This window comes from Pristis pectinata, chromosome 13 (genome assembly GCF_009764475.1).
Source record: "Pristis pectinata isolate sPriPec2 chromosome 13, sPriPec2.1.pri, whole genome shotgun sequence".
NCBI lineage: Eukaryota > Metazoa > Chordata > Chondrichthyes > Rhinopristiformes > Pristidae > Pristis > Pristis pectinata.
Window position 1 is genome coordinate 48925958 of NC_067417.1, and position 26364 is coordinate 48952321.

Sequence of the window (26364 nt, forward strand, 5' to 3'; positions counted from 1 at the left end):
AAGTGACACTAATAAACCAATACCAATACCAAGAGAAACGGGACTAACGTCTCAGGTCAAAGACACTTTGTCACAGTAGTAATTTAAGAGGATTTCTGATGAGTTTGATTACATCTAGTAGTTTTGAGTGTGGGAGCTACCGTTCTGGTATCGTTTTGCTCCTGAGCTTGGTAAAATTGTTTTTTTAAAGATAACCCCTGCAGGGAAGAGAAGCTATAGCGTGGTGTAAAGAGAGCATTTTCTAAAGGCCGGTGCGTGTGCACGAAGGTCCTCTCAAGTGACCTGGCACACAGTTTTATTTCAACGATACCTGAAGGTTATTTATTCACCAGCTGCTCTTGCAGAGCAGGGAGGTGCCTGCCCCAGCTGATACCCTGGCCTGTGCAACCTGCTGTGTGCCGGGGCAGGGATTGATTGACAGCTCGGGCCCGCAGTCACGTGGGCCCGCGGCCCTCCGTTGCATCAGCCGGAGCGAAGCGCGGTGCTGACTGCCGGAGGGCACCGGCCCCGCGTGATTGATTGGCCTTTCAGCCAATCGGAGAGTAGAGATCGGGTCACATGACTCGGCCACAGCCAACCAGCGCGGCGGACGGGCGGGGTGGGCGGGTGTTCGGCTGGGAGCTGGGCAGAGCTGGCGGCGGCGGCGGCGCTGGGATTGCGGTGGGTTCGCTGAGGTGCTTCGGCTGCCGGTGAATCGGGTTACCGGCGGGGCTGAGTGTGCGGGCCGCCGGCGCTGTGGCCGCTCAGTTGGGTCGGTGAGGTGGGAGGGCCTGGTGGGTGAAGCTGTGTCCGGTGTCCTGGGCCGGACCCCTGGTCAGTTCACCCACTGCTGGTGGGTGAAGCTGTGTCCTGGGCCGGGACCTCTGGTCAGTTCACCCACTGCTGGTGGATGAAGCTGTGTCCAGTGTCCTGGGCCGGACCCCTGGTCAGTTTACCCACTGCTGGTGGGTGAAGCTGTGTCCAGTGTCCTGGGCCAGACCCCTGGTCAGTTCACCCACTGCTGGTGGGTGAAGCTGTGTCCTGGGCCGGACCCCTGGTCAGTTCACCCACTGCTGGTGGGTGAAGCTGTGTCCTGGGCCGGGACCTCTGGTCAGTTCACCCACTGCTGGTGGATGAAGCTGTGTCCGGTGTCCTGGGCTGGACCCCTGGTCAGTTCACCCACTGCTGGTGGGTGAAGCTGTGTCCAGTGTCCTGGGCCAGACCCCTGGTCAGTTTACCCACTGCTGGTGGGTGAAGCTGTGTCCGGTGTCCTGGGCCGGGACCTCTGGTCAGTTTACCTACTGCTGGTGGGTGAAGCGGTGTCCTGGGCTGAGACCCCTTGGTCAGTTTACCCACTGCTGGTGGGTGAACCGGTGTCCTGGGCTGGGACTCTGGTCAGTTTACCCACTGCTGGTGGGTGAAGCTGTGTCCGGTGTCCTGGGTCAGGTCCTCTGGACAGATTGGCTCTGCTGGGGCTCCAGTGACTTGAATACAGCAAATCAGGCTGACATTTCAGTGCAGTGCTGAGGGGGTGCTGTACTGTCAAAGGTGCAGTCTTTCAGATGGGACGTTAACTGCAGTTGTCCTGGTATTGCAGTGTTTTGAAAAAGAGTGGGGGAGATGATGCCTTGTCAGCATCACCGAAAGATTTCTGCAGTGATTTATCACATTGCCGTTGTGAGAACAGGATGTGCATACATTGGCTACTGTGTGTCTTGCATTGCAAGGGAATGCAAGTAATGCCGTTCTATGGAAGCACACAGTTGCCTTGTAGTAGATGACATCCAAATCTGAAGGAGTGATGGATCCTCTTGGTCATCTCTTCAAAGCAAAACCTTTGTTTTTGTTCGTTGGGTGATTAATCATCAGGGAGTACTAACTGCTGACTTAGCCCTTATATTTTTTCCCATTGGTCACTTTTCTGTAAAGTGTATCCTTTAAGGAGAACATCATGGCAGTAGTCCGAGATGAAATCACTGAGGGATCGCCCAGTGAGGCTTTATGGGTGGAGCTGAGAAATAAGAAGGGGCGATCACCTTGTTGGGATTGTACTAGAGGCCCCATAATAGTCGGAGGGACTTAGAGGAAAACATATGCAGAATGACTGCAGAAAGTTGCAAGAATAATAGGTTTGTCATAGTAGGGGATTTTAACTTTCCTACTATAGACTGGGACTGCCATAGTGCTAAGGACGTAGATGGGGTGGGATTTGTTAAGAGTGTTCAAGAAAGTTCCCTCACGCAATATATTAAAGGCCCTCTAGGGAGAGGGCAAAACTTGATTTACTCTTGGGAAATGAGGCATGATGAATTACTGTGTCAGTGGGAGAGCACTTTTGACCAGTGACCATAGTTGTGTTAGTTTTTAAATTAGTTATGGAAAGAGACAGATCTGGTCCACAAGTTAAAGTTCTAAATTGGGGCAAGGCAACTTTTGACGGTATTAGACAGGAGCTTGCAAAAGTTGATTGGAGTAGGTTGTTTGCAGGCACATAGATGCCTGTCTAGTGGGAGGCTTTTAAAAGTGAGAGATTGAGATTTCAAGATCGGCACGTTCCTGTTAGAGTGAAGGGCAAGGCTGGTAGGAGTAGGGAACCCTGGATGATGAGGGATATTGAGGCTGTCAGGAAAAAGGTGGCATGGGTCAGGTACAGGCAGCTGGGATCAAGTGAATCCCAGGAGGAGTATAGGGGTTGGTGGAGCAGTGTCCTCAAGAAGGAAATCAGAAGGGCAAAGCAGGGGCATGAGATAGCTTTGGCAGAGAAGATTAAGGAGAATCCAAAGAAATTTTATGTATCTTAAGGGGAAAAGAGTAATTAGGTAGAGAATAGGACCTGTCAAAGACTAAAATGGACTACTTTGTGTGGAGCCACAGCAGATGGCATTGGTATTGGTTTATTATTGTCACTTGTACCGAGGTACAGTGAAAAACTTGTCTTGCGAACCGATCGTACAGGTCAATTCATTGCACAGTGCAGTTACATTGAGTTAGTACAGAGTGCATTGATGTAGTACAGGTTAAAAACAGTAACAGTACAGAGTAAAGTGTCACAGCCGCAGAGAAAGTGCAGTGCAATAAGGTGCAAGGTCACAACAAGGTAGATCATGAGGTCATAGTCCATCTCATTGTATAAGGGAACCGTTCAATAGTCTTATCACAGTGGGGTAGAAGCTGTCCTTAAGTCTGGTGGTACATGTCCTCAGGCTCCTGTATCTTCTACCCGATGGAAGAGGAGAGAAGAGAGAATGTCCCGGGTGGGTGAGGTTCTCAATGAGTATTTCTCCACTGTTTATACCATGAAGAAAGACATGAAGACTCCAGACCTTGAGATAGTTATGGGGAGGTCTTGGGGATAGTCTGCATTACAGCAGAGGAGGTCCTGGATGTCTTAAAACATATGAAGGTAGATAAATCTCGAGGGTCTGATCACGTATATCCAAGAACACTGTGGGAGGCTAGAGAAGAAATTGCAGGAGCCCTGGTTGAGATAGATGCATCATCATTAGTGATGGGTGAAGTGCTGGAAGACTGGAGGGTGTGGGAAGACTGGTGTTGTGCCTTTATTTAAGAAGGGCTACAAAGAAAAGCCTGGGAATTATAGACCAGTAAGCCTGGTCTGTGGTAGGTAAGTTAATGGAGGGAATTCTGAGGGATCAGATATACAAACATTTGGAAAGACAAGGGGTGATTAGGGATAGTCAGCACGGCTTCGTGCATGGGAGATCACATCTCACAATTTTGGTTGAGTATTTTGAAGAAGTAACCAAGAAGGTGGATGTGGGCAGGGTGGTAGATATGGACTTTGGTAAGGCCTTTGATAAGGCTCCACTTGGTAGATTGCTATGGAAAGTTACATTGCATGGGATCCAGGGAGAGCAGGCTAATTGAACATAGAATCGGCTTGATGGATGGAAGCAGAGGGTGATGGTAGAAGGTTGTTTCTCGGACTGGAGGCCCGTGACTGGTGGTGTTCCCCAGGGCTCGGTGCTGGGCCTATTTGCTATTTGTCATGAATGCGAATGTACAAGGCATGGTTAGTAAGCTTGCAGATGACACTAAAATAGGTGGTGCCGTTGACAGTGAACGTGGTTCAGGATTTACAGAGGGATCTTGATCAGCTGGGTAAGTGGGCCGAGGAGTGGCAAATGGAGTTTAATTTTGGTAAGTGCGAGGTGTTGCACTTTGGGAAGACAAATGAGGGTAGGAATTTCACAGTGAATGGTAGGACCCTGGGGAGTGTTGTAGAACAGAGGGACCTAGGATTACAAGCACATCATTCTCTGAAAGTGAATGTCAGGTAGACAGGGTGGTGAAGAAGGCTTTTGGCATGTTGGTCTTCATCAATCAAGGCATTGAATATAGAAGTTGGGATGTTATATTGCAGTTGTACAAGACATTGGTGAGTCTGTATTTGGAATATTGTGTTCAGTTTTGGTCACCCTGCTATGGGAGAGATGCCATTAAGCTGGAAAGAGTGCAGAGGACATTTACAAGATGTTGCCAGGACTGGAGGGACTGAGTTATGGAGAGAGGTTGAGCAGGTTTGTTTTTATTGGAGCATAACAGAATAAGAGGTGATCTTATGGAGGTGTATAAAATTATGAGGGGCATAGATGCACACAGGGTGAATGCCAGCAGTCTGTTTCCCATGGTGGGGAAAGAACTAGAGAGCACAGGTTTAAAGCGAGAGGGGAAAGATTTAATAGAAACCGGAGGGGCAACTTTTTCACCCAGAGAGTGGTCAGTATATGGAACAAGCTTCCAGCAAAAGTGGTTGAGGCAGGTACATTAACAACATTTAAAAGATACTTGGATGTACATGCATGGGAAAGGTTCAAAGGGATATGAGCCAAACGCGGGCAAATGGGACTAGCTTAGATAGGCATCTTGGTTGGCGTGGACCAACTGGACCAAAGGGCCTGTTTCCATGCTGTATGACTCTAAGACTATAGACATGGATAAATTACATCCACATTCATTGGCAGTTTAGCTAATGCAAGATTCTTTTTGAGATTGTAGGCTTGGTTTGGTTTTGTCGGTTTTAGATCCAGTAGGAATTGGAATTGGTTTATTATTGTCACTTGTACCGAGGTACAGTGAAAAACTTGTTGCGTACTGTTCGTACAGGTCAATTCATTACACAGTGCACTGAGGTAGTATAAGATAAAACAATACAGAATGCAGAATAAAGTGTCACAGCTACAGAGAAAGCGCAGTACAGGCAGGCAATAAGGTGCAAGGTCATAATGAGGTAGACTGTGAGGTCAAGAGTCCACCTTATCATACTAGGAAACCGTTCAATAGAATCAGGACTATCTTGGAGGAAATTGTTAAATTTTTATGCCACACCGTATTAAAACTGGACAAACTTGCATTTTTCTTGTGTTATAAAATGAAATGAGGAAAAATGAATGACACATCATGCAGGGTGAAAGGTGCTCCCCTGGATGAACTTCAGAACATGTAGAAATGACTTAACAGGATGGTAACGGACACACACATACTCATAATTGTTTTGATGTTAGTGTTGCAGTTTGATTTTGGCTGGCTGTTATGGGGCAACCAATTAATGCAGTGATTAGTTGAGTTTTCATGCAGCAAGATCCCAGTCAGATTACCAATCTGATCTGATTTTTCTGGTATAACTCTGGGATTGTTATGCTTTCTTTCAGTATTTTTGGCTTGGTGAAGGTTTTTGCTCTATTTCTATAAGGTAACTTACTGGTTACTTTATAGAAACAGAGGTCTTATCTAATATCTATGAATATTAGATAAGAGCACTGACTGTTGCCTTTCTGCCATCGAAACACTCCTATTCCTACTGAAATAGCCTGATGTCCAGAAGAGCTAAATAATGCCAGAGGCAATTTTGCTTGCCAAGACATGACTTTCTTTTGGAAGGTAAATTGGCATGGAAATAAGATTAATGTTTGTTACGTACTCTCATTTCCTGCAGACCCTGTGAATTGCTCCAAAATGGCTTTGCCACTGAGCGCTGGACAGATTCGCCAGAAATTTATTAATTTCTTCAAACAACACAGCCACGAGTATGTGCACTCCTCAGCGACTATCCCTCTCGATGACCCTACTCTTCTCTTTACTAATGCCGGCATGAATCAGGTAGGTCAACAGACTGCCACATTAATGTGGAAGTTCCTAATCTCTCTGCCCTTGAAATTAAGCTGTATAAATATTAGTGCATAACAGATTTATAAATTAGTAGGGGCATCAAACTGTATCTATAATAGGCCTATAATTCAGTCTGCCATTTCGTTATTCACTCTTGGTCAGACTACAGTGTAGATTGGATGAAGAAGAGCCTTTAACCCATTTTATCTTGTCCCAGAGCGCCAATCCATTTATCTTCCCTTTACAGCATTGAACTATTTCCATTTTGAATAATCGCTGACTGGTAGGTAACTAATGAGTGGACATTAGTTTTTACTCATATAATATTATATCAGTTTTTAAATGTATTGATGATATTCACTTTTTAAAGTTCCACAAACATTTTTACAATTATTATTTTAAAGGCTAAGAAAATAGTGAACCATCGTGAGTTTGTGCCCACTTGAGTGCAGAAGACCTTATGCTGATCACTAATTAGTTTCCTCATTTACCTCCTTGCTGGTATACCCCGAATTTGGCGTCCTGTGGTTATCAGCATGTGCTGTGATATCACAGGGCGCTACTCTTTTGTGTACAGAGCACATTGGAAGAAATGCCGGAAGAGTTCGTTCGCCTCTGTTGCTTCAAAAACATTCATAACTACGTTCCACTACAATGGGAGATTTAGTCCATTAGGATTCAGTGGTTAGAGTAATCCACCCAGATTAACTCAAGGACAGAAATTTACAACAGATCTTTCAGGATCTGTAAAGAGAAGTCAAATATACATTTCTGAAGCATACTCTTCACGAGGTTATCCTTTGGGGTTAAATTTTGGGCATGTTGCAAAAAGCAGGGGTTTGCTCACGGGTCGATGTGTAAGCAAAGGCTGATGGTATGACTGGCTTACTTACCCTTTTCATTTTATTGAGTAATGTCAGGCTCGCGTTAATATCTCTTGCTAATCTGGTTAGTCATCTTGCAAAGTGGGGAATCCTGGGTGTGAAGCTTAATTGTCAGAGTTGGGTTATATTGCAGAATAGGTCTTGTAATTATGTCTTCAGTAAGATAAATTTGGCTGTTAATCTTGCAACCTGATTGATATGAAATATTCACTTTAAGCCATAATTATTATAAAAGTTTAGATTTTTAAGGAGTCTTGCTTTAGATTTGAAAGGATTAGAGATGCATTTCAGTACATCTTTCCAGAACACTGTTGAGATTGTTGCGTCTGAGGTTAGTGAAAATTGTCCAGCATTTCAACTCTTCCATAAACCTGGCACTGAACTTGTAAATGCTCCAATTTGTATCTCTGAGCATGGCTGCTCTCTCATTGTTTTCCGTTATCATTGTTGTGTCCTCACCCTGCTTCTATAAAAATGAATGTGGTGGTTCCTGGAAGTTGCCAAGTGCATCAGAAGAAACTTGAAAATGTGCTTTTTCTATTTAAGTCCAGAAGGGCCAGGATTTCTTGCCTTGAGTCATTAATGTGGCATAGGGAGCCAGGCTTGGGACCTAGCACTTGCAATAGGTCAGACCTGCAGTTGGGTTTTTAATCCTGTTGAGCTTGGGACCTACTGGTTGGGAGAGAGAGGATGAGGGCCTCTGACTTGTGTTAGCAGTTTAGGAAAGACTAAAAGGCTGCTGGACTCCCTGTCTGCAGCTCACAGATGCCTTCAGCTGGGGACTATCTGTCACTATTTCAGAAACTAGCTGGGTTTGAAGTGTGAAAATGAGGTTGATACTTAGGAATATCTCTTGCCATATACCCATGGCTGATTTGAATCTAATCTCTGCCCTTTTGTCTTGGCCTGTGCCACAGGGGAAATGGGTATTTCTTTGTGGGAGCCAAAGCCAGAAATGTTGGCCTTGATTGTTAATCAGAAAATATACAGGAAGCATCTTTATAGCTCCGTTATTTTCTGGGAATGGAGGCATTTGCAAATCAACTCCAGAATAAAGGGCCTCTGTGATTGGTACATGATTTCCCTGGTTTATACCACTGATCCCATACTTTGTGCATGTGGGAACGTAACACCAGGGCAATCGTGAGATGCACAAGCCTAATCATGGATGAAAAGAGAGTAGCAAAAAAGTCAAAGTCGGGTTTATTGTCATATGCATAACGGCATATATGCACAGATGCAATGGAAAACTTTCGTAGCAGCATCACAGGCTCATTGCATCAGATATACAACAGTCACAAGAAAAAAAACAAATTTAAACAAATTGTACAAGCGAGAACACAATTAGAACAGAAAAAATAAGCAAACCCAAAGGTCCACTGACAGGAAGGGATTTAAAGTAATGGGTATCATTAAAGATAAAGTGGTGAAGAGATTAGAGGGTTGTAAAGGGGACAAATCCCGTGGAGTTGATAGCCTGTATCATAGTTCTAAATGAGGAGGCTGTGTAGATAGTAGGCACAGTTGGGGTGATCTTACAAAAGATTTGTGAACAGTCGCAGCAGTTTGAAAGATGAGAGGGGAGAAATAGGGACAATAAACTAGACATCGAACGTCTTCGTTAGTAAATGTTGGAATCCAACAATTAGGATGCAGCAAGGTATTTGGAAAATCATAAAAGTAAACTTCTGTAGTTGCTGGAAACCTGCAATAAAAACAATGCTGGAAATACGCAGGTTGGGAAGGTCTGGGGAAAGTGAAACAGTAAATGATTCAGGATGGATGTAAATGTTTCATTGGAACCCAATGCTGGCTGACCTGCTCACCGTACCCAGCACTTCGTTCTTATTCAGAAATCCATGTTTCACAAATCTAATACTCTTTTGAGTAAAATCCATTTGATAAGGTACTGTACGGAAGTTGTTACATAAAGGTGTATGGACTTGGGAGTAACATAGTAGCATTTAACCATAGATCGGTTAAAGGACAGACAGTAGGCATACTTGAATGGTAGACGGTTACTAATGGAGGGCTACAGGGATTAGCACGGAGTCCTCGGCTCTTCACAGTTCATGTTCAATGAAAGACATTGCCGTGTATCCAAGTTTACTGATGTGCACCTAGATGGAAAAATGAGTTGTAAGGAGAATGCAAAGTCTGCAAAAAGATGTAACAGTTTAGGTGAATGAGCAAGAAATTGGCAGATGGAGTATAATACGGGGAAATGTGAGGCTATGCATTTTGGTAGGAAGAATGTCAAAACAATTTTTCTTTAAACAGTGGAAATCTAGCTGGTGTACAAAGGAGTCTTACTGTGGTGTGGGAGACGGTCAGTGCATGGATCCAATGGCAATTTTTCTTTTTGCCAGGATGTTGAAGTACAAAAGGTGAAGAAGTCTTGCTGATAATGTGTAGACCCTTGGTGAGACCTCATTTGGAGTATCAAGTGCAATTTCGGGCTCCATGACTATATTCGTTTGTTTGATTATTAGTTTGATTCCTGAAGTAAAGGTGTGACGTAAAAGAGAATGAATAAAGTTGACCAACATTTTCTGGAGTTTTGAAGAAAGAGAATGTAATTGAAAGGTTCAAGATTCTAAGAGGGATTGACAGATAGATGCTGAGAGCCTGCCCGTTCCCTGTAAATGGAAAATCCAGAACTAAGGGGTCAGCTCTTTAGTGTTGAGATGACAAAATTTGTTTACACAGATTGTTGTAAACCTTTTGGAATTTGGTACCTTGGAGAACTGTGCTTAGTCACTGAATATATTTAAAGCTGAGATTGTTAGATTTTTGACTAAGGAAATCAGGATTATGGGAATTAGGAGATATTTAAATCAGCCATAATATGGGGGGAGCAAACTTGAGGGGCTATTTGGCCTACTACTGATTCCCATGTTGACCAGTGCAACTCGCATGCCCTTGAGGTAGACAGGTGTTAATCTTTTGTTTTAAAATCTATCCTATGTTCTTCGTACAGACCAATTTCTTAATGTTGATGTTAAAATTTTGTCTAAAGTTTTGGCCCGCAGATTGGAAAATATTTTACCCTCAATTATATCTGATGATCAGACTGGTTTTATTAAAAATCATTATTCCCATTTTAATATTTGTCATTTACTGAATATTATCTATTCTCCCTTTAAGGAAATATCCGAATGGGTGATATCTCTAGATGCTGAGAAGGCCTTTGATCGGGTTGAATGGAGCAACTTACTTAAAACTGCAGAGAAATTTAACTTTGGGCCCGATTTCATTCAGTGGATTAAATTACTTTATTTATCCGCCACTGCTCATGTTCTTACTAACTTTCAGAATTCTAAACCTTTTAAACTTCAGCGTGGGACCAGACAGGGATGCCCTTTGAGCCCTTTGCTATTTGATTTGGCTTTAGAACCTTTAGCTATTGCTATTCGAGAATCTACAGATATCGCTGGTATCTTTAGAAGAGGTATTACCCACAAAGTTTCGCTCTATGTCGATGATTTACTGCTTTTTATCTGTAATGTTGAGACCTCGTTACCTCCTATGCTTTCTCTATTTTCCTGTTTTAGCCAGTTTTCAGGATATAAACTGAATTTACACAAGAGTGAACTTTTCCCTTTGAATAATCTGATGTCATTTGATACTAACCCTCCTTTTAAAATTGTAAGAAATCATTTTATCTATTTGGATGTAACAATTACTAAAAATTATAAACACTCATTTAAAGAAAACTTCCTTACTTTATTGAACTATGTGAAAAGGGTCTTATCAAATTGGTTACCCCTCTCCATATCGTTGATTGGCCAAATTAGTTCTATTAAAATGAATATTTTACCTAAATTTATATACTTATTTCAGGCTTTACCTGTTTTTATTCCGAAGTCCTTTGTTGACTCTCTTGATTCAGTTATATCTTCTTACATATGTAAAAACAAACATCCTAGATTAAATAAAGTTCATTTTCAGAAAGTTAAAAAGAATGGAGGTTTTGCCTTACCTAATTTTAGGTTTTATTACTGGGCAGTCAATATACAAAATCTTATGTTTTGGTTGCACTATATTAATCATGAGGCTTGTCCAGTATGGGTTTCTTTGGAAGCTAATTCTGTTAAAAAATTTTCTATTATTTCTTTGCTTGGCTCTTCACTTCCTTTATCATTAAATAAACTAACTGATAATTTGGTAGTTAAACATGCTTTGAGGATTTGGCTACAATTTAGAAAATATTATGGTTTATCGAGATTTTCTTTGTCTAGTCCCATTTTTGCTGATTGTTTTTGTTTAAATCTTCTGTGACAGATGTAGTTTTTAAAGAGTGGGATAGATTGGATATTACTTGTTTTCAGGATCTGTTTGTTGAAGGAAATTTTTCTTCGTTTGAACAATTGTCAACTAAGTATAGTTTACCAAAAACCCACTTTTTTCGATATTTACAAATCAGAGACTTTCTCTGATCTCAATTACATACATACCCTATCAGTCCTGATAAGAACTTACTAGATGTAATTTTTAATTCGAAGTCTTTTTATGGTGGCTCAATATCTAATATTTATGGTAGGTTATTAGGAACGAGTAAGGTTCCCTTAGACAAAATTAAAAATGCTTGGGAACAAGATTTGCCGATTTCAATTTCTGAGGAAACTTGGAATGAAATTTTTATATTGGTCAATACTTCATTATGTGCGCGTCACTCCCTCCTTCAATTTAAAGTGGTTCATAGAGCTCACCTGTCCAAAGACAAGCATCTCATTTTTATTTGGATATATCTCCTTATTGTGATAAATGCAATAATGGAGAGGCTTCTTTAATCCACATGTTTTGGATATGTCGGAGTCTTAAAAATTACTGGATAGAGGTATTTCAAACATTTTATGTGCTTTTTAAAATAAATTTTAAGCCTAATCCTCTGACTGCATTATTTGGGATTGTAGGAGAAAAAAATATAATTTTGGAGACTTCTGATTTATACATATTGGCCTTTATTTCTCTTATAGCCAGGAGGGCTGTGTTGCTTAAATGGAAGGAAGTTACTCCCCCCACTCATGTCCAATGGCTACAGGATGTTATGTCATACCCAAATTTAGAGAAGATCTGTTGTTCAATTTCTGAATCTAATTTAGACTTTCAAACAGTGTGGGGACCTTTTTTGAACTATTTTCAAAACCTTTGATTTGGTGGTTAAAGTACAGATATTGGCTAATTACTATTATCTGTTTAGGATGGGTTTTTTTGTCTTTTTTTTAACAAACAGCTTCAGTCTTGGCAGTGGGTTTAGATTTTTTTATAATAGAATTATTCCAATTTAATTGTTATTAAATAACTGTCATTTTTGTTTATCAATACAGGGTATTGTGATTTCAAGTATGATTTAACACAATGTATTCTGTAGTATTTTGTCTTTTTTTATGATTCATGTACTCTGTATTTTCTGTGTGGAATTAATAAAAATATTGTAAAAAGAAAAGAAAATCTATCCTGTGATTATTGCTAATGGTAAAGACATTGTGCCATACAGCATTAAACCAGAAAAGTCACAGCTAGGAGCTATAAAATGACACTCCAACAACTGTCGATATCTTTTTAGGGAGAATATTTGAAGTCTTTAATCAGTGACTTGCTTTTATTCTTTGCAGTTTAAACCAATTTTCTTGAACACCATCGATCCATCCCACCCAATGGCAAAATTATCAAGAGCTACAAATACTCAGAAATGTATACGGGCCGGAGGGAAACACAATGACTTGGATGATGTGGGAAAGGATGTTTATCATCATACTTTCTTTGAGATGTTGGGTTCTTGGTCCTTTGGTGATTACTTCAAGGTAAGACAACTGTTTACTAAGTAACGGTATTGGATTAGCCAAAAAAGGAACATTAATGGTAAAACCAAAAAAGGCTAATGGTACCTTGTGATGTTTTTATTCTGATGCGGGTTTAGACGCTGTGAAGAAGGCAACAATTATCGCCCATCCCTAACTACCGTTGGAAAATGTGCGAACAAGCTGTTGCCTGAATTGCTTTAGACCTTGTGGTGAAAATAGTGTTGGGTGGGGTGTTCCAGGATTTTGCCCCATTGATGAAGCAAGTATATTCAAGACAAGATACTATATTAAAATGGAACATGCTGTAAATACTCAGGTCAGGCAGCATATGTGGAGTGGGAAAGAGAATTATCATTTCAAGTTGAGTTCCTTTCTTTAAAACTAGGAAATCAAACATGCCTCAAGTTGCAGAGAAGGGGGAGGGTTGGGAAGAACAAAGGAACTATCTGTGCTAGCCTGGCAGCCACGAGAGACTGAAGTGGCTGTGATGCCATCTGAAGGTTTCCCAAACACAGCTGATACTTCTAGAGGAAATGTAAATTGGAGATGAATGAGAATGGGTCAGAGAGCAGAAAAAGTAACAGTGAACTTGTGAGTTACAAAACACTGCAGATCTGAAATAAAACGGAGGATGCTGAAATACTCAGCAGGTCAGGCCACATCATATTCTTGGTATTCTGCATGGAGTCGTTCACCTCCTGACTCCTCAAAACCTTTCCACCACCTCCTGGGCATGTCAGGAATGTAATGGGATAATTGCTGGATGAATGCAGTTCCATTAACGCCCAGGACAGAGCACCTGCTTGATTGGCATTTCATCTTCCAGTTAATAAAAAAATTTCTTCCCTCCCCCAACACTCCTCACAGTGTGTGCAACATTGACACTGTGTTTGTTTGTCATGTCCACGATGCATTGAAGCAGGTTGGGTCCTCTACAACAATACCCCCTAAACCCATGACTCCTACCTGGAAGGACCAGGGCAGACACATGGGATCACCACCACCTTCAAGTCGCGCACACTATTCTGACGTGGTAATATATTGCTATACCTCATCGTTGCTGGTTCAAAATCCTGAAGCCTAGAAGTGTGAAAGGGTCTCACCTCTCCACTCTCTTAGCAGTATCTACCACAGACCTCTGGTGCAACCCCACCCCATTCAAAGTAGGGTGTAGGAAAGTAGATGTTACCTTGTATGTCCAAGGTGTCATTAAGGAATAAGACTGTTTCGTACATTGCTTTGGTTGAAATGCTGGGAATTGTCTTGGGAAAATAAGTACGTGTAACAATGAACAGCAAGGAGTACAAATGGAAGCCTTCACCCTAAGGTCAGTGCCACTAGATTGTAGTTACCTTTTATCTGCAAGTGAATATACTGCAAAGTTTATTGTCTGTTTTGGGGACCAACCTTTATTATTACAAAGTAATTTAATGTATTGATTGTGCTGTAATTACAGCACAGAAAAGGGACGTTAAGCCCAACTGATCCATTCCAATGTTTACAGCACACATGTGCCTCCTCTCAACCCTCTACAGCCAATGCTCCTCAAGTGCTTACCCAATTACTACTTGAATGCATCTGTCCTCTTTGTCCCAGCTGCTTTGTCATATTAGTACCTATCGTGTGTTTATTGTCTCTGGTCTGGTCTCATTCATAAATGGGAGCATCTTTATATTAATCTTCAGTTAAAATACAATTCAAATTGGAGTTCCGTTGAAACTAAAAGGTATATTTCAGAACAAAATTGTAGAAATCAATCTGCAGTGATTCAGTCTGTTTTAAGGTACTTTGTTTCCCTCCCTCCCTGTAGGAACTGGCTTGTGAGATGGCCTTGGAACTGTTGACAAAGGAGTTCGGGATCCCCATCGAAAGACTTTATGTGACTTATTTTGGAGGGGATGAAAAAGCAGGGCTGGAACCAGATCTTGAATGCAAGCAGATCTGGCTAAACCTTGGGTGAGATTTTCTTTCACAGTTGAAGCAATAAGTAATTTTTCTCTGAATTAAATGGAATGTTGTCTATAAAATACAGTTAGAGCTTGGTGTTTTTTGCATTTGTATTAAATCTGGTTAATTTTTTTGCAAGAATGGCAGAAGAAAGGATTCTACCAGGCAGCATGAAGGATAATTTCTGGGAGATGGGCGATACTGGCCCTTGTGGCCCATGCAGTGAGATGCATTATGATCGTATTGGAGGACGTGATGCTGCTCACCTGGTCAACATGGATGACCCTAATGTTCTGGAGGTCTGGAATCTTGTGTTCATTCAATTCAACAGGTAAAATTGTTACCGAGCATGCAATAAATTTACCAAACTCTCCTGTTCATATTTAAAAATTGCCTCAGTGTTATTAATTATGATATGCAAAATCTGTGTTGCCAGGTAAATTAGTGTTGTTAGTTCCATCTCTTTTTACCTGTTCTCTAATGTACTGTAGTTGGGTACTACCTTGCCCCACAATGGGTGCCTCACTTTACACCTTGTTACATGTAAATAGTTTTCTTTCTATTTCCTTACAGAAACAGGGTAAATTTGGCCAGTGCTTGTACTGACCACATTTAGATGTTATGTAGTTCATTGCCAATAAATTGGTGCACTCGTATGTAAGAGATCTCATAATTTTTTTTTAAAAACACCCTTAGGAATTGATTGTTGACTTAGTGTGACAGGAGTATTGAATATTGATCTCCAGTTTGCTCTGGTAGAACTGAGTACTGAACTGACAAAATTTCACAACAGGGCACTTAGCGGCCATCGTTTTACACAGATATTTCCAGTTCTGAACTGATTGCCTCTGCTTCCATTTCTTTAGAGAGGTTGATGGCAGTCTGAAACCCTTAGCTAAGAAGAGCATTGACACTGGAATGGGTTTCGAACGGCTGGTGTCAGTCCTACAAGAGAAGATGTCAAATTATGACACAGACTTATTTATGCCTTATTTTGAAGCAATTCAGAAAGTAAGTTCTGAAAATACTCATTTTATGAAGTGTGGTTTCAAGTTACTGTGGTTATTACTGTTAATAAAATCTCTCTCCAAACATCATGCTCTTGCTCTCCATGAGAAATAGTAACAGGAGTAGATCATTCAGTCCATTGCTCCTGCTGCAACACTAAATAAGAACATTGCTGATCTTTTACCTTGGTGCCACTTTTCTGTACTAACCCCATGTCCCTTGATTTCCATAATATCCCAAAATCTATTGATCTCTGCATTTACCCTGTCGTGCTCCATAAGAATTTAGTACATTTCAATGAAATAGTACATTTCTTCCCAGCCTTAGAGTAATTAGGCCCAGTTTCTCTTCATGGAACAAACCTCCACTTAGGAATCAATCTGGTAATCTTTGTTGCACTCTGTCTATCCAAATATATCCTTCCTTGGGTAGGGTGACCAGCCCCGTACACATTGTTCTTGGTGCCGCCTCACCAGCTGTCAACCATCCACATCAGCAACTTGGATGAGAAGACTAAGTGTAGGACATCCAAATTTCCTGATGTTGGGTGCTTCAAGGCGAAGTTTTGAGGGGATATAGAGAGTATTAGTGAATAGGTGAGGACAGGATGGATGGAACATAATGTAGAAATATGTGGGGTCATTCTATTTATAATAATCGAGAAAGCAAAGTATTTTTCAAATGGTCTGAGATTTGACAGGTGTCAGTTTTGGGAGAGACTGAGTATCCTTGCAGCAAATCACTGAAAATTTAAAGTCCTATTACAGCAAGCAGCTCAAAAGGCAAAATATATTGTCCCTAATTGCTAGAGGACTTGGGTGAAAGATTAATGACCTTCTTGTACTAGAATATATTGGAGACACAGAGACTGCAGATGTTGGAATCTGAAGTAACAAACAAGATGCTGGAGGAATTCAGCGGGTCTGGCAGCATCTGTGGAGGGAAGTGGACAGTCAACATTTCGGGTCAAGACCCTTCTTCAGTCCCGATGAAGGGTCTTGACTCAAAACATCGACTGTCGATTTCCCTCCATGGATGCTGCCTGACCTGCTGAGTTCTCCTAGAATATCTAGAACCTTGGTAAGGAGTGGGCCATTCAGGACTGGAGTGAGAAGGAATTTCTTCATGCAGATGGCAGTAAATCTATGGAATTCTCTACCTGAGTGTGCTGTGGAGGCTTAGACATGGAGTATATTCAAATTAGAGATTGGTGTAATGCAGGAAGGTGGCCTTATCAGCCTTGATCTTACTGTCTGGTAGAACAGATATGAGGGGCCGAATGATCTTGGCCTGTTTCTATTTCTATATAATTGTAATAACGTGTCTGTATTACTGTACCCAAATTCTCTTGTACAAAAGCCCAGGATACATTTGCCTTCCTAATTGTTTGCCGTACCACCGCGTTATTTCTCATTGACTTTCTACATCCGTTTGTGCGTTGAATAAGTGTTGCAATCGTTGGTAAAGAATGTTGACGAATGGTACAACAGCAAAATAAGCATTCAGCTTTTTATTTTAAAACACATGATTATATAAGACCTGAACCTAGTAAGTGGTATTCAGAAATGAACTCTTTTTTTCTTAGAACCATAGAACAATACAGCACAATACAGGCCCTTCAGCCCACCATGTTGTGCCGACCTTCAAATCACTCCTAAGACTATCTACCCCCTTCCTCCCACATATCCCTCTATCTTAAATTCCTCCATATGCTTATCTAACAATCTCTTGAACTTGACCAACATATCAGCCTCCACCACCACCCTAGGCAGCGCATTCCATGCACCAACCACTCTCTGGGTGAAAAACCTCCCTCTGACATCTCCCTTGAACTTCCCACGCATTACCTTAAAGCCATGCCCTCTTGTATTGAGCATTGGTGCCCTGGGAAAGAAGCGCTGGCTGTCCACTCTTCTTCCTGATAAATGGCCACATTAAGTGGGCCTTTGTATGGGACTCTTCTTCTTAATACATATCTGAGTTTGCAGACATCATTACTTAAAGGAGGTCAACATTGAATTGAGAAGCTCGCTACATTTTACCCAACAATTTCTCTGCTGGCTTCTTCGAAAAAGAAACAAGCTGTATTTCAACACCACCCTCCATTTTGAAACTTCCATAAGGGGCCGATTATGTAGGTGGAATTAACTCTGTCAGATGTGGGTTTTTGCCTAAACCAGTTCCTCTCGTTCTTATGGCATTCCTGTCAGTGAGCAAAGTAGCAAAAATGCTGCATGGTGCTAAGCCGTTCTTTCTTCTGTTGTGATGCTCCACTTGCAAGCGAGTTGTATTGTAGTGTTAATTTTTAATTCATTTATGTGATTCTAGGGAACTGGTGCCAGGCCGTATACAGGGAAGGTGGGAGCTGAAGATATTGATGGAATTGACATGGCGTACAGAGTGTTGGCAGATCATGCACGGACAATAACAATTGCTTTGTCTGATGGAGGCAGACCAGATAATACTGGTAGAGGGTAAGTTGGAAAGACATAATAAATCATGCAGGGTTGTGGAGAGTCATGTTCTTCATTCCTGTGTTCTTGCTTGTTTATATGAAATATCCATCACTGCCATTGCGCCGGTCCTGAGCAGTGGAGGGACCCTATTTACTCCGAAGCAAATATCCTTGGTGCTGGAAGATCTCAGCTATTCAGACAGCACTCATGGAGAGAGAAACAAAATGATTGCTTCAGGTCAATGACCTTTCATCACAACTAGAACTGGTTAGCGATGTGCAGTTAGAGCCAGGTAAGAAAGGAATCATAGGGAAAGGATTGAAGTGGGAGGTGCATGGTAGTGCAAGGGCAGCAGTGCTTCACTGGCAAACATAATATTGTGCCCCTTCTATTAAGATTACCCCCATCAATGTTCAAGACATTTCTCGTAGTAACCATCCAACAGAAAATCTTTTAGTATAGTACTGGCAAGTGTCTATTAATGGACAATTAAAAGGAATGATTTGTGCTCCTGGTTGCTAATAACTGTGGTTAGAGATAGGAATGCTATGATTTCAAAAGCAGAAAATGTAAACTAGGTTATAAGGTGTCTGTGATAACCATTAAGAGGAACTATTAGCCGTACAGAAAGGCACAGCTGTGGACTTTTCCCCTCCCACATGTTAGCCAGATTGGCTTTGAGGCATTGATCCTTTCTTAATCCAGAATCTCTAATGTAAATTTGTACTAGCAGCACCAGAAACAATATTATTTGCTGCTTCTATATATAACCATGTTTCTTTATACATCCAAAACACTAACAAAGCACCTTTTTAGTTTGTGATATATTTTGAGAGATGTTGTCATCATCATTGCATATCATGACAGTACTATATGGGTGGGAAATGGTTGTCAAACTTGTCTTTCTGCTTATTACAAAAAATTTAAACACAAATTGGGCATTAAAGCTTTTAGTATAATTTTGGTCATGTAACAGTTCTTTAGTATCACTAAAGATGTTTTTCTACACAGGTATGTTTTGAGGCGGATTTTACGAAGAGCAGTACGATACTCCCATGAGAAATTGAATGCATCAAAGGGGTTCTTTGCATCTCTGGTTGACGTGGTGGTGGAATCTTTGGTACGTACATGATTGGTCATTACTGCAGTTGTATGAGTGTTGACCTTAGGTCTGGGTAAGACAGATTTAAAAAAGTTTGGCGTTTTTCTCCTTATGATCCAGTGACCAAGGTTTAGATGTGCTTGTTCAAGTGAAAGCCAGATTGGTTTGCCTGTGGTGACCTGATTAACATTCGATGACCAGGCCCTTTCAACCACTGACCTTCAGTAGACAGTTGTTTCTTTTACAACCACAAGAGTTCGTAGTTTTAGGAAAAGAAGAAAAAAGATTTGGATGCTGAGTGCAAGTATTGTCCTGAACTTGCATTTATTGACTGTGTACCTGGCCAGGTATTGAAAACCTGTGCTGACAAACTGGCTGGAGTATTTGAGGACATCTTCAACCTCTCACTGTTGCAGTGTGAGGTTTCCTACTACTTCAAAAGGGCAGCATTCATACTGGTACCCAAGAAGAGCAGGGAGAGCTGCCTCAGTGACTATCGCCCAGTAGCATTCACATCTACTGTGATGAAGTGCTTCGAGAGGTTGGTTATGGCTAGAGCTAACTCCTGCCTGAGCAAGGACTTGGACCCGCTGCAATTCGTCTACAGCAGATGCAACCTTACTGGCTCTCCACTCTGCACTGCAGCACCCAGACAACCACAAAACCTATGTCAGGCTGCTGCTTATTGATTACAACTCGGCATTCAACACCATCATCCCCTCATTACCAATCACCAAGCTTTAAAACCTAGACCTCTGTACCACCCTCTGCAACTGGATCCTTGACTTCCTTATTGGAAGACCACAGTCAGTGCAGATCCGTAATAACATCTCCTCGCTGACAATCAACACAGGTGCACCTCAAGCTTGCGTGCTTACCCCACTGTTCTGCTCTCCATACGCTCATAACTATGTGGCTAAGCACAGCTCAAACGCCATCTATAAATATGCTCATGACACCACTGTTGTTGGTAGAATCTCAGATGGAAATGAGGAGGCGTACAGGAATGAGATAGATTAGCTGGTTCAGTGGTGGTGTCGCAACAACAACCTCACACTCAACGTCAGTAAGACCAAGGAATTGATTGTGGACTTCAGGAAGGGGAAGTCGGGAGAACACACACCAGTCCTCATTGAGGGGTCAGCGGTGGAAAGGATGAGCAGCTTCAAGCTCCTGGGTGTCAACATCTCGGAGGATCTATCCTGGACCCAACACATTGATGCAATCGTGAAGGCATGCCAGCGGCTCTACTTCGTTAGGAGTTTGAGGAGAATCAGTATGTCACCAAAGACTCTTACAAATTTCTATAGATGTACTGTACTTTGGAGAGCATCCAGACTGGTTGCATCACAGCCTGGTACGGAGGCTCCAGTACACAGGATCGAAAGAGGCTGCAGAGGTTTGTAGACTCAGCCAGCTCTTATTACGGGCACAACTCTCCCCATTATGGAGGACATCTTCAAGAGGCGGTGCCTCAAGAAGGCGGCATCCATCACTAAGGACCCTCACCATCTGGGACATGCCCTCTTTGCGTTACTACCATTGGGGAGGAGGTACAGGAGCCTGAAGACCCACACTCGACTCAGAAACAGCTTCTTCCCCTCTGCCATCAGATAACCGATGAACACCAACTCATTATAGGTTTTTTTGCACTATTTATTTAATTTTGTAATTTATAGTAATTTTTGTTTTTTCTCTGTACTGCTGCAGCAAAACTACAAATTTTACATCATATAAGTCAGTGATAATAAATCTAATTCTGAAAATTAAATGTGGCAGATCTTGTACCACATTCCTATCCATCAGCAACCTGTTTACCATAGCACAAGGGATTTGCTTCTAAATCAGATAAGGTATATAAAGAAATTTCATAATATACATTTAAAATGACAGATGTTAAGTTCTTGTTATCCACCAGTGATCAGAGCACAACTTCCTGTGGATAACAAAAAATGTGGATCCGACAAGCCCTCTCCTTTCTACCCAGCACACCCTTCAAACATGCATGTGGCCTTAAATGTTTTAAAAGCATTAACACAGTTAGTAAATGCATTAAAAGATTTTGATACTGAAAAGGAAACGATATTAACTAACAAACTGCTTTCTGTTAGATCACACAGCAGAGAGCCATGACACTCTTGTATATTTTGAACAAATTTAGGCTGGGCTGGGGCTGAACTTGTAAATACGTGGATCTACAGATGGCAAATCAGCGAATTATGAGGACTGAGTATAGTTTATTATTTTATGTTTAGGGAGATGCATTCCCAGAGCTAAAGAAAGATCCAGACATGGTGAAGGATATTATCAATGAAGAGGAGGAGCAGTTCCTGAAAACCCTAAACAGGGGGAGGCGTATCCTGGAGCGGAAGATCCAGAGCTTGTCTGATAATAAAGTCATACCAGGTTAGTAAAGGGAACAAAGAACCACTTATCCAAAGACAGATTTAAAGCTGCTGTCTGAATTGTGAGTACTTTGGGTTTTCTCTTACTGTGAAGCTGCAGTTCCCTCACTCCTGAAGGCATTGTCCAAAGCTAGAGCATTGAAATCCCTTTGGCACCCTCTCTTTCTGCATATAAGTAAAGCTACTTGTGAGTCACGTTGATGGAGTAACTAAGAGGAGTAAGAGTAAATCAAAAGGGGTCAGTAAGCAGACAAGCATAGATTTACGGTAATTGGCAGAAGAACCCGTGGAGAGGTGAGAATTTTATTTACGATGTTTTTTGATGTAGAATGTGCTACCTGAAATAGTAGTGGAAGCAAATTCACCAATCTTAATTGCTTCACCATGCTTTCAGCTGCATCAGCCCTAACCTCTGGAATTTCCTCCCTGCACCTCTCTGTTTATCTTGCTCTTTCAACCAAGATGCTCCTTTAAAACCTGCTTGCAGAGCCAAGCATTTGGTCACCTATGCTGTTGTCTTGAACAGCTTGGTTTTAAAATTTGTCTGACAAAGCTACTGAGAAGTTCCTTGGAATATTGTGCCACTTTAAAAGAGCAGAATGAGACCAAGTTATTTTTGTGGAAAGGTTGCTGACACCTGCAAAGCTGCACTAAGCCTCGAGCTTATCTTTCAGTGGAGGAAGGGAAGGTAGACAAAAAAAAATTATACTGTTGGGGACACAATAAATTCACACTAGTGGAATGAGAAATAATTTGGGGAAGCAAGGTTGGCCTTTTTTTTGGTCTTTCATTACGTGCACCAGTTATCTTAATTTGGACATTTTGCATCATTAAGCTGAAGTATAAATTGTTGAACCTGTTTTTGTTTTGCTTAAAACTTACCTTGTACTGAGAGACACAAGTAATCCCATTTCTTGCTTTCTGCCTCCCTGAGTCTGAATTCGTGGATTCTCAGATGGCTGGCCCCTGATCTTTAAAGCCATCATTGTTGGTTGAAGGAATATTTCAGGCATGTTCATTAATTTCTGAGGCAAAGGCAAAAGCATCTATTCGCAATGCATTTAGCAATTAATTAAAATAAACTAAATCATTTGTTATTGATTCTTTGCATGTGATGATAGAGGTGTTTTGTTTTGTCCCCAGGTGATACAGCTTGGCTGCTTTACGACACCTATGGTTTCCCTGTGGATTTGACTGGACTGATCGCTGAAGAGAAAGGACTCCGAGTAGACCTCGAGGGCTTTGAGGAGGAAAAAAAAGCTGCTCAAGTATGTTTGTGATTTTCACTTGGATGTTGTTCCATAGATGTGAGGTGATTGGTGGCTCTTCGTTGCTGTTTTGGTTACCTGAATTGTGCTAGAAAGCTTCTGAACTGTGTTTACCCTGAGCTTGTTTTGCAGCAGAAAAGATGCAAATTGACATTATCTGATGCAGTTGGGTCTCTGAAATATTCTGAGTGTATAATCTCTTTGCACTGCATCATTTATTTGTGCATTTGTTATTATTAACAATACTTACTAAAAAAATTGGAATTCTTCAGGTAAAGTTATCCTGCCAATATTTATCCCCCAACTATCAGCACCAAAACAGATGATTTGGTAGTTAATCACATTCCTTTGGTTTAAATTATAATAATCACTGCATTTCAATACTTGCCATATGCTATAAAGCACTGGAATGTCCTGAGGTCAAAATATAATCATAGAAAAAGTTTTGTACAATTTTTCACCACTCACAGATAGAGGTGCTTTAGTAATTTTGTGGAGAAAGATATCTCTTTTGACTTGTTAATTGTTGGTGAACAAGGTGTTCAGAAAGAGTAGATCTAAAGAATGTGCTGCGGCACATTTGCCAGGGGTAGATCAGAAGTAAATGAAGTTGATGGGTAGTGTGAAGAGAGATACATGTGAATACTCTAGAAAACATCCATATTTAAAAACAAACTCCTGCAAATTGCTGTATACTGTAATAGGCATTATATGTGGATTATTTTAAAACTACAAACAGCAAATTGTTGAGGAAAGTTACACAGTTTTAAAACAGGTTGGTAATTGTAATGTGGACCTAGTTGGTGCTGCAAGGAAACAACAAGGAGCAGGCCTTATCCTAATGTGATTGTATTGAAACACATACAGCATTCAGAAAATGTTTGCTGCCCTTCTAAAGTAAGGTCCTGGGGCTGGAAGTGGACTTGGTAACATATTAGAATGATCAAGTTTAACGTGAACTGAGGTTCAGAAATAGCCATGATCAGAAGGTGGGTTAATAAGTTTTAAGGTTAAATTCAATCAGGTGAGGGAATATCTAAAACATTTAGATTACCAGAGTTTGTCCAACAAAGGGTAATCTGAGCAATCAGCAAGCTGAGTCTAAGTTATTTCCACTCAGACATTCCCTGACTCCACCTTTGCCTTGGCTCATTTGCTGAATGCCTCATTCATGCTTTTTAAAAACCTCTTGACTTGACTATTCCAACACTCCCTTGGTCAACCTACCACTTTGCTCCATCAAGAAATAGCTCATGCAAAATTGGTACTTGTATCTGAGCTCAGCAAGTGCTTTTCACCTAGAAACCCGTTGACCTACATTGATAATGGCTTGGCTTAGAAGTTCTCATCTGTTTTTAAATCACGGTATGGTACGGCACGGTAGCATAGTGGTTAGCGCAATGTTATTACAGCGCCAGCGATCAGGGTTCAATTCCTGCCGCTGTCTGTAAGGAGTTTTTACGTTCTCCCGTGTCTGTGTGGGTTTCCTCCGGGTGCTCTGGTTTCCTCCCACATTGCAAAGACGTATGGGTAGGTTAATTTGGGTTTAAAATAGGCGGCGCGGACTCGTTGGGCCGGAAGGGCCTGTTACCACGCTGTAAATAAAATTAAAATTAAATTTAAATTTAAATTAAAAAAATCCCTGCATGGTTTTGCCTCTTTCTGTCCATGTAATCTCTTCTAGCCAAACAACTCTCTACACTTCTGCCTCGTTACATATCCCTAATTTTCATTGCTCCACTGTTGTCAACCGTGCCTTCTGCTTAAGTTCTAGAATCGTACTCCTGAGTCTCCACCTCTGTACTGTTGATTCTTCCTTTAGGGTCTTTTGAACAAACTGTTAGTTAGATTTTCTGTAGTACCACTTTGTGATTTGCTGTCAAATTTTATTTGATGTAAACCAATGAATCGCCTTGAGGTGTTTTCTTATAATAATGCAAATTGATGTTATTGAAAACATCTGACCCACAAAATTAAAGCTGACATACGAAAGTGAATTGCAGAAACACTTCAGGGTGAATAGGAAAGTGTTAACCATACGGATAAAGGAAGAATTGTGAAGCTTGGGAAAGGCATTGTGGAGCAGGTCCTTAACATAACAGGAACTACTTTCTCAGTAATATGGTGGTAAAATTGTTAGGAAAGGAGAGAAAACTGCAAGTTGCTAGACTGAGCATAAACAGAAACTGAAAATGCTGAACGTCTGAGATAAAAGCAGGAAATGCTGGCGACACTTGGGTCGGTCAGCGTTTGTGGAAAGAGAAGGTCTTCGCCATTGCTGCCTGACCTGCTAATTATCTGCAGCATTTTGTGTTCTTATTTGAACATTAGGTAGTCTGAATGATTCCTTACTTCAGGTTTGTGCAAAGCTATAAATGAGCAGTGTAACTGTCTAAATCTAGTTACATAAAACCAACACAAATTCACATGAGATGACTCAAAACTAAATAAAAGAAAAAAGATGTATTGCACTAATCCCAGAATGTAAAAAGGGTTTAAAAAGGAGATTTGTGAGGCTCTGATAATAAGGGTATTATTAGATATCTGGGGGAGAAATAAGGAAATTGAGAAGATAATCTGGTGCCCACCTAAAAGATGCTGGAAACATACACTGATAGCCATGGATCTGTTAATCTTCTATTCACTATGTTTTTATAAAAAAAGAAATTTATCAGAAAGGAACTTGAAAGATTTCCGACGATAACCAAGTCCAAGGAGGGGAAGATTCTGTCTATCCAACCTTCTTAACGCATTCAAGGACGTAACTGCTAAGATGCAGTGTAAAAAGTATCTAGTCTTGTTTACCCAGTATCCTGCAGATTTTTTGCTGTTTATCCAGGATGGTGGTGGTATTGACCTACTAATGTCAAGTGTTTAGGGTGTTCTTTCAAAAAATTAAACTTTCGCTTTGTAGTTCTGCAAAATTGACATCAGTGTTTTAAATCTGCAGCTGAAATCCCAGGGGAAGGGTACAGGTGATGATGATCACATCATGCTAGACATCTATGCAATCGATGACCTGCGCGCTAAGGGCTTTGAAGTCACTGACGACACATCAAAGTACAACTACACGTCAGATGACAGTGGAAACTATGGTAACTTCTGCTTTATCGCTTTAACTTGGAAATTGTTTTCATAGATGTAAGCCTGGAGGGGGAGGGGCGGGAACAGATAAATACGTGAATGTCCACTTTTACCTGGTGATACACCTTGTAGATTGGTGCCAGAGAGCTCTGAACTGTCATGAGTGCCACAAGTAATAAACTGCAGGCACAGTTATGTCAATGTGCATTAATTAGCAGGATTTACTGGAGCGAGTGCTGAGGTGCTCACTTTTCATTCCCTGTGCCAGTCCTCCCACCACCACCATCTCTCTCCC

At 41.2% G+C, this 26364-nt stretch overlaps 1 protein-coding gene across 2 annotated transcripts in view; it reads left to right on the forward strand.

Moving 5' to 3' along the window:
* The first annotated feature begins 590 nt into the window (after positions 1-590).
* aars1 (alanyl-tRNA synthetase 1) overlaps positions 591-26364 on the forward strand; it is a 42877-nt gene continuing 17103 nt past the window's right edge. The window contains exons 1-11 of one of the 2 annotated variants that reach the window (XM_052028163.1): positions 591-660; positions 5936-6099; positions 12611-12799; positions 14610-14755; positions 14886-15077; positions 15613-15757; positions 18083-18228; positions 19222-19330; positions 21568-21718; positions 22861-22985; positions 25936-26080. In XM_052028163.1, the coding sequence (XP_051884123.1) occupies positions 5956-6099; positions 12611-12799; positions 14610-14755; positions 14886-15077; positions 15613-15757; positions 18083-18228; positions 19222-19330; positions 21568-21718; positions 22861-22985; positions 25936-26080 (1492 nt within the window). In that variant the 5' untranslated portion in view covers positions 591-660; positions 5936-5955. Of the gene's footprint in view, positions 675-5935; positions 6100-12610; positions 12800-14609; positions 14756-14885; positions 15078-15612; positions 15758-18082; positions 18229-19221; positions 19331-21567; positions 21719-22860; positions 22986-25935; positions 26081-26364 lie in introns of both variants that reach the window. The other variant, XM_052028164.1, reaches the window with a different exon arrangement.